The 9,240-nt window shown below is 40.0% G+C and overlaps 1 protein-coding gene across 1 annotated transcript; it reads right to left on the reverse strand.

The window, feature by feature from the left end:
* Window positions 1-5,283: 5,283 nt before the first annotated feature.
* On the reverse strand, window positions 5,284-8,877 carry LOC148555703 (uncharacterized). Its single transcript, XM_088490672.1, has 4 exons — window positions 7,619-8,877; window positions 6,910-6,982; window positions 5,954-6,756; window positions 5,284-5,770 (listed from the first exon to the last, which is right to left on the reverse strand). Exons 1-4 carry the CDS (start codon window positions 8,875-8,877, stop codon window positions 5,284-5,286), a joined length of 2,622 nt encoding a protein of 873 aa, XP_088346798.1.
* Window positions 8,878-9,240: the final 363 nt, after the last annotated feature.

Here is a 9,240-nt window from a genome sequence, read left to right on the forward strand (position 1 = left end):
ATTGATTCGTTGAGGAGGGTAAAATCTTGCTAAAAATTTGTTCACCATGTTTTCCCAAGTTGTCAAGCTTTCCCTTGGGAAAGATTCCAGCCACTTGGCTGCTTTGTCCCTAAGTGAGAATGGAAACAAGAGTTGTCTATAGGTATCAGGATGAACACCATTAGACTTCACTGTGTCACATATTCTCAGGAAGGTGGTCAAATGTTGATTGGGGTCTTCTTGAACACCTCCTCCAAACGAACAGTTGTTCTGAACAAGGGTGATGAGCTGTGGTTTAAGTTCAAAGTTGTTGGCATGGATTGTTGGCTTTTGGATGCTACTTCCACAATTGCCTGGGCTTGGATTGATGTAAGAGCCCAAAACTCTTCTATCCTCCCCAGCATGATTTGCTCTACCTCCTCCCCCATGGTTGTGATCTTCTTCTTCATGATGGTTTTCCATGTTGTCTTCCATGTTTGTTTCAAAGAATTCCTCTTCTTCCTCAGCACCAACCACTTTCTTTCCTCTTGCCTCCCTCCTTAATCTAAGGAAGGTCCTCTCAGGTTCAGAATCGAAGGAAGTTGAAGCCCCTGCTTCTTCTCCCTGTCATACAACCATCAAGTGCAAGCAAGAAAAGATAGGTGCAGAAAGTATTTGTGTCAGAATTACTGTTAGTTGTGGGTGATGCAATATATCAAACAGTTAGTGGGTTAGCAAACAGAATTCAAAATAACAAAGAAAAACAAAAGAGTAGAGGGGGAAGGGAAGAAGTTTAACTAAAACAAAAAGTAAATCACTCAAACAGAAGATGAAATTCATAAAATAAAAATGCTCAATCTAGTGATCTTCCAATTTAATCATTGTTGATGCACAATCAATCCCCGGCAACGGCGCCATAAACTTGATGCACGGAAAACTTGTCTCTCAACAAATCTCCCTTCGGCAAGTGTACCGAATTTGTCGTCAAGTTAAAACTCACAATAGAGTGAGGTCGAATCCCAAAGGGATTGATTGATCAAGCAACTTTAATTAGAAGAATGTTCTAGTTGAGCGAATCCAGAATTTGGGTTGAGAGTTACAGAAAATAAAATGGCGGGAATGTAAATAATAGAAAAGTAAATGCTAGAATTAAAGGACTGGAAGTAAATGATTGAAAATAAATTGCAGAATTGTAAATGGGAATGGGGAATTTGCTCATAAAAGTAAATGGCAGAAATTAAAGAGAATGGGTAAGATCAGAGATGGGGAATTCATTGGGCTTAGGAGATGTTGCAATTCTCCGGATCAAGTTCATTTTCATCTCTTCCTCAATCAATGCACTCATTGATCTCCTTGGCAATCTTAATTGATTGAATTACAATTTCTTGCAATTCAATCTCTCAAGTCTTGATCAATAGCCAATTCCTTGGTCAATTGCTCATGAGAAGAGATGAAGTATGGTCACTGATTATACCACATGCATTTCCTAAATCAAGTATTGAGAGGGTTATAGTCACATACCCATCCAAACCCAATTTGGTCCAACATGAGAAAGCATTTCTAGCTTGATCTCTTCATTCCTCTTTCAAGGTTCAAAAGAGATCTAAGTTTGAATAGCTTCTTTTCCAAGATAACTACTCAATGGGATGAAGATCGAAAGCTTTCAAGTAAAATCCAGAGAAAAGATAGAAGAAGAATAATGAAAATTAGTATTGATCCATCAAATTACAACAGAGCTCCCTAACCCAATGAAAGGGGTTTAGTTGTTCATAGCTCTAGAAAATGAAAACAAAGATGGAGAATACATCATAAAACTAGAAAATGCAGAGAAGGTAAAATACAGAGAGTAGTTCTCTTTTTCCAGCCTCTAGAACTCCTTTAATAATTCAAAGCTACTCCTATATATACTACTCTTCTTAGCTTCTAGTTTGCTCTTCAAGTCTTGGGCCTTTGGATCTTGAGTTTGAAGCAGTTCTTTTCTTCATTTGGGCTTGGCTTTACTTGCAGAGAGAAAGTGCTAAGTGGGCAGAGACTTTAGCTCAGGGCGTTAGGGGTGTTAACATTTAGTGAAAGTATAAGTTCAAGAACGTTAGTGACACTTAACATTTTCACTAACGTTCCAATGTACCCCTTTGCCTCACGTTAGAGCCCACGTTAACTAGGTTAACATGGCTTCTAACGTGGCCTTGCCAACCTTCGAGAACGTTAGTGACACTCAACATTGTCACTAACGTTCCAGTGTGCCCCTTTTTGCTTCACGTTAAAGCCCACGTTAACTAGGTTAATGTGGCTTCTAACGTGGCTTTGCCAAACTTCGAGAACGTTAGTGACACTCAACATTGTCACTAACGTTCCAATGTGCCCCTAGATCTCACGTTAGAGTCCACGTTAACTAGGTTAACGTGGCTTCTAACGTGGCCATTCTTAGCCATCCCAACGTTAGTGACAATGTTGAGTGTCACTAACGTTGGCTCATCATTCATTCCTCATCGTTAGCTTCCACGTTAACTAAGTTAACGTGGAAGTTAACGTGGCTTCTTGGGGGGTTGTGTGGTTGCTTCCAACGTTAGTGACGATGTTGAGTGTCACTAACGTTGTCGACAACTCTCACTTCCTATGTTAGCTCCCACGTTAACCAAGTTAACGTGGGAGTTAACGTGGTGTGTTGCATCCTTAGGCCAACGTTAGTGACAATGTTGAATGTCACTAACGTTGGCTTCTCTTCCCTCTTTAACGTTAGAGGCCACGTTAACTAGGTTAACGTGGGCTCTAACGTGGCCACTCATGAGTGTTTGCCAACGTTAGTGACAATGTTAAGTGTCACTAACGTTGGCTCAACTTCCCTTCTCCACGTTAGAGTGCACGTTAACTTAGTTAACGTGACTCTTAACGTGGGCAATGATGGCTTTGAGAGTGTTATTGGCAATCACTTTTCTCATTAACCTTGCAAGTTACCTCCCTTTCCTTGCTTCCTTTGGTCCTGAAATCAAGCAACAGAGTGCATCAAAGTTCTAGTCCAAGTCATGGGTAATGCAGCATACAATTTGTCAAGAAATTCATGCAAAATCCTCATGAAATAATGTAAAATGCACAATGTATGCTTGAATCAAGGTGTAGGTGAATATCTACCCAAAACTAGCTTATTTCCTAAAGAAATGCATGAAACTACCCTAAAAAAAGTAAAGAAAAGGTCAGTGAAACTGGCCAAGATGCCCTGGCATCAGTTGATCCATCCATTGAGCTTGGGTTCCTCTTTGTTGATCCATCAATTGCCAGAGCTCCCTTTGTTGTTGAGCTTGTTCATCTTGGCTTCTTTGAATTTGTGAGTATTGCCAAGAGATTCCTTCTAATGCGGCTTGGAGTTGGTTCATGCTCAATGTACTTGGTTCATCTCTATCTTCTTGTTGTTCCCTTTCTTCTTGCTCCTCCCCTTGTCTTGCTTCTTTCCTCCTCTTTCTTCTTGCTAAAGGCTGCCTCTCTAATTGGACCGTGGTGACATGCTCCATCAATCTTTTGGCGATAGGCTTCCCAGGGGAGATTATTTATGTGTCATCAAATTCTTTAAATGGTACTCCAGCCTCCTCACACAAACGCAAGATAGTGCTAGGATAACCCAGCCAGCTGTCTTTTTGAACACCTTCAGCTATATTTAAGATGTTCTTGGCTATGGTTTCTCCCACATCTATCTCCCCTCTTTTCATTATGCAGTGGATCATTATAGCTCTGTTTAGTATCACCTCCGAGTTGTTTGAAGTGCAGATTAATGATCTTCTCACTATGTCATGCCATCCTTTTGCTTGAGGTAGGAGATCACCCCTTCTGAGTTTGAGTGGTTGTTTGTTTGAGTCCAACACCCAGTCTGTGCCTACTTTGCATAGATCACTTAGAACGTCTACACATTTTGGGTCATATTTAACCCTCTCTTCATAGCTAGGTTGCTTGAACCGTTTTGGCTTGGTTTTTAGCACTCTATTGATGGTGTCGGGGCCAAAGGGAACTACCACCCCTCGTACAAAACTCAAGTATGGTTCTTCCTCATCATCTTTCTTTATGACATTGGCATAAAACTCATGGATGAGGAGCACACTTATAACTTGGGGTTGATCACAGAGAAGCTCCCATCCCCTTTTTCTAATCACTTTTTGTATGTCAGGATATTCTTCATCTTCTAGCTTAAAAGGCACCTCCGGGACAATGTCTCTGCCTCTGCTTGTCATCCAATTAAAGATTTGTTCATGGTTTTGGAATTTGAACCTTCTTTCATCAAATGCGGGTTGCTCTTGCATGGGTTGCTTATCTTTCTTCCTCCTAGCTCGTGATGATGAGGCCATTGAATTGTGATGGCCGAATCTTTCCAACACCAAACTTGAAGCAAGGCTTGTCCTCAAGCATACAAGAAGTATAGCTGAGTGAGGCTTAGAATGATAAGTTTTAAGATAAGAAATGAAGGCTTGAAAATGATTGAAAAGGAGTTGTGGAATGAAGATGATATAGGTGGCTTAAAGGCCAAGGTTTGTGAAACAAGGATGAAGCACAAGAAGAGTGTTTTCGGATGAAAGAATTGGTGAAGTATGGTAATGGTATATATAGATGGGAAAGCAAAGTGAAGTGTGTTTGTAGTTGTGGGGGGGGGGGTTCAACGTTACTTTGAATGGTGGAAGCATTGTCTAAATGGTTTGGTTGTGTCATGGGAAGCATGAATCTTCTTGCTAATGCATGTTGAGCACTCTTCCCAAAGTACAAACTCTAAGACACATGTGACTTCCTTTTTCTTCTATGTGCATCCGTGAACTCCTCTCCCAAGATTCTCCATCACGTCTTTCTTTCCATTTCTTGCAACAAGAATTTAAAACCTTGATATTCTTAAAATGTTTTGACTTGTGCTTACAAATCTTTAATGAAATTCTAATGCAAAATTGATTAAACTAAAAAACATTAATGATAAAAATTATTTTCAGATGCCAAAAAAAAATAACTAAAATATTTTTTTTGAAAAAAAAAATAATATATATATATATATATATATATATATATATATATATATTGTTCTTTTTCTTGCATTTTTGTATGTGTGGACACCAAACTTAATTTGTGGCTAAGTGTTGCAAAAAGAAATTTTTTGCAGTTGCTTCAAGGTTGGTCACACCAAACTTAGTGTTTTACATACACTAGATGCATATTGTTATCTTTATTTTCTTAGATATATATGATGCAACCCCTCATTGTTGATTATTTAAAACATAAAAATAAAAGACTCCTGTGCATGAGTTGTCTTCCATGAAGCGCTTGTTTATTGTCCTTAGCTTGACAATGCAGCTTCCTTGCTCATGCTAAAAGTTGCACACTCTCTTCCTTGCTCCAGGGGCCACTAAGATAACGTTTCACCCTATGTCCATTGACTGTGAAGGTCTCTTTTGAAGTTTCATCAAGTAATTCCACATAGCCATGAGGGGATACTTTGGTGATGGTGTATAGACCAGTCCATCTAGATCTCAACTTCCCAGGGAAAATCTTTAGTCTTGAGTTGAATAGCAACACCTTTTGGCCTGGTTCGAATGTTCTTGGGGAGATCCTTTTGTCATACCACCTCTTTACTCTTTCCTTGTATATTTTGGCATTTTCATATGCCTCCAATCTGAATTCTTCCAATTCATTGAGTTGTAGTAACCTCTTTTCTCTTGCTGCTTGAGCATCTAAATTCAAGAGTTTGGTGGCCCAAAAGGCCTTGTGTTCAAGCTCAACAGGTAGATGGCACGCTTTCCCATATACTAGCTGAAATGGAGATTTCCCTATGGGTGTTTTGAATGCTGTCCTGTATACCCAAAGTGCATCATCCAGCTTCTTTACCCAATCTTTTCTTGTTGCTCCCACAGTTTTCTCCAAAATCCTCTTTAGCTCTCTGTTAGCAAGTTCAGCTTGCCCATTTGTCTGTGGGTGATAGGGTGTGGCCACTTTGTGAGTAACTCCATATTTATGGAGAAGAGAATTTAATTGCTTGTTGCAGAAGTGGCTTCCCCCATCACTTATAAGTCCCTTGGGTACTCCAAATCTAGTGAAAATGTTTCTCTTTAGGAATTGCAAGACCACGTTGGTATCACATGTAGTGGTGGCTATTGCTTCTACCCATTTTGAAACATATTCCATAGCCACCAAAATGTATTTGAATGTGTAGGATGGAGGAAAAGGTCCCATGAAGTCTATTCCCCACAAGTCAAAGAGTTCCACTTCCAAAATGAACTTCTGAGGCATCTCATTTCTCCTTATTAAACCTCCTGTTCTTTGGCATTCATTGCAATGGCTCACAAAGTCTCTAGCATCCTTGAAGATGGAAGGCCAGTAGAAGCCACTTTGAAGCACCTTTGCAGCAGTTCTTTCAGCTCCAAAATGGCCACCATAGCTTGAGTTATGACAATGCCATAGTATGTCCTTCATCTCAACCTCCGGTACACACCTTCTTATCATTCCATCTAGGCACCTTTTGAATAGAAATTGTTCATCCCAAAAGAATAACTTAGCCTCATGTAACAGCTTCTTAACTTGTTGCTTTGTATACTCTTGTGGGATGCTCCTTCCTACTTTGTAGTTGGCCATGTCTGCAAACCAAGGGGTTTGTTGAATTTGCAAGAGGTATTCATCTAGAAAATTCTCATTTACTGGTTGAGAGGTGTCTTGACTCGTCTCCTGTGGCAATCTTGATAGATGGTCAGCAACTTGATTCTCACTACCCTTTCTGTCCTTGATCTCAATGTCAAACTCTTGTAGAAGCAATATCCTTCTAATTAGCCTTGGTTTGGCATCCTGTTTTGACATTAGATACTTGAGAGCAGCATGATCAGTGTAAACTAAGATTTTGGATCCAATCAAATATTGCCTAAATTTATCAAAAGCATACACCACAGCTAGTAGTTCTTTCTCCGTTGTGGTATAATTTCTTTGAGCTTCATTCAATACTTTGCTTGCATAGTAGATGACATGGTGCTTTTTGTCCTTTTTCTGCCCCAGCACAGCACCAATTGCAAGGTCACTTGCATCACATATAAGTTCAAAAGGTAATTCCCAACTTGGGGGTGTTATAATTGGTGTTGTGGTGAGCTTAGCTTTTAGAGTCTCAAAGGCCTGTTTACATTCATCATCAAAGGAAAAAGGGTTGCTCACCACAAGCAAGTTGCTTAGTGGTTTTGCTATTTTAGAAAAATCTTTGATGAACCGCCTATAGAATCCAGCATGGCCCAAGAAACTTCTAACAGCTTTTACATTTGTTGGTAGTGGAAGCTTTTCTATAATCTCTACTTTTGCCTTGTCCACCTCTATACCCTTTCTTGAAATTTTGTGACCAAGAACAATTCCTTCCGGTACCATAAAATGGCATTTCTCCCAGTTCAAAACCAAATTGGTTTTTTGGCACCTTTTCAAGATTAGAGTAAGATGGTGTAAGCAATCATTGAAAGAATCACCATAAACGGAGAAATCATCCATAAAGACTTCAATAAATTTTTCTACCATGTCTGAGAAGATTGATAGCATGCATCTCTGAAAGGTAGCTGGGGCATTACACAATCCGAATGACATTCTCCTGTAAGCAAAAGCTCCAAAAGGGCAAGTGAAGGAGGTCTTCTCTTGATCCATGGGGTCAACCACTATTTGATTATACCCAGAATACCCATCAAGAAAACAGTAATAAGCATGGCCAGGCAACCTTTCGAGCATCTGGTCAATAAAAGGGAGAGGGAAATGATCCTTTCGTGTGGCATCATTTAGCCTCCTATAGTCAATACACATCCTCCATCCTGTCACTGTTCTTGTTGGAATAAGCTCATTATTCTCATTAACAATAACAGTCATCCTACCTTTCTTGGGTACTATGTACACTGGGCTGACCCATGTACTGTCAGAGATAGGGTAAATGATCCCAGCTTTACATAGCTTCAGTACTTTCTTTTGAACAACCTCCTTCATTGTGGGATTTAATCTTCCTTGAGGTTGTACCACTGGTTTAGAATTTTCCTCCAAGAGTATTTTGTGCATGCATATGGCAGGGCTTATGCCCTTCAAGTCATTAATAGTCCACCCCAATGCATCTTTGTGAGCTTTCAATACCACAAGGAGTTTTTCTTCTTCCTCTGCACTCAATGTAGAGTTGATGATCATTGGGAAGCTGTCCTTTTCACCCAGGAATGCATATTTAAGATGAGGGGGTAATGGTTTCAACTCTTGTTGTGGCGCTTCTTCTCTCTTGGCTTCACTTGGTTCCTCTGGTGCTTCTAATTTGTTCTCTTCTTGTTCTTGGATGTCCTGGACTTCCTCCTGTTTCACTTGATGGTTTGTTTCAAATACTTCTTCCACCAAAGAATCCACCACATCAACCCTCATGTAACTCTCTTTCTCAGTGGGGTACTGCATTGCTTTGAAGACATTTATGGTCATTTGCTCATCATGTACTCTGAAGATTATCTCTCCCTTTTCCACATCAATGATTGTTCTAGCTGTGGCAAAAAAGGGTCTACCAAGGATAACTGAGTTGCTCCCCTCTTCATCCATATCTAGGACCACAAAATCGGCTGGGAATATAAAATTTTCCACTTTCACTAAGAGGTTCTCAACTACACCATTTGGTATTTTGATAGATCTGTCAGCAAGTTGGAGTGACATCCTTGTGGGTTTCAGCTCTTCTATCATCATTTTCTTCATCATGGTAAGAGGCATTAAGTTAATGCTTGCTCCCAAGTCACAGAGTGATTTATCAATGGCTATGCTCCCAATTGTGCAAGGTATGAGAAAGCTGCCTGGATCTTTAAGTTTTGGTGGCAGCCCCTGTTGAATGATGGCGCTGCACTCTTGAGTGAGAATCACTATTTCTTTCTCTTGCCAACTTCTCTTCTTAGTGATTAATTCTTTAAGAAACTTTGCAAATAATGGCATTTGTTCTAAAGCTTCTGCCAATGGAATGTTGATTTCATGTTTCTTAAAGATTTTCAAGAACCTTGGAAATTGTTGTTCCTTCGTCCCTTTGTGTATCCGGGTTGGGTAGGGAAGCTTTGGTACATATGCTTTCACTCCTTCATTCTTGCTCTCCTGTTGTGGCTTCACATTCTCCTTGTGATTGGGGTGGCTGTCTTGAGTGGATGTCTTGCTTTGTGGCTTTTCATTTCTTTGCTTTTTTGAGGTGTTGATCCTTTTTCTTTATCTTGCTTGTCTACTGTGTCTTGCTCCTTGAGTTTTGTCGCTTGCTTGTTAGAACTTTCTCTGATTACTTTGCCACTTCTCAACTGCAGAGCCTTACAT

This window comes from Arachis ipaensis, chromosome B6 (assembly GCF_059453495.1).
Source record: "Arachis ipaensis isolate K30076 ecotype BB chromosome B6, ASM5945349v1, whole genome shotgun sequence".
Taxonomy (NCBI): domain Eukaryota; kingdom Viridiplantae; phylum Streptophyta; class Magnoliopsida; order Fabales; family Fabaceae; genus Arachis; species Arachis ipaensis.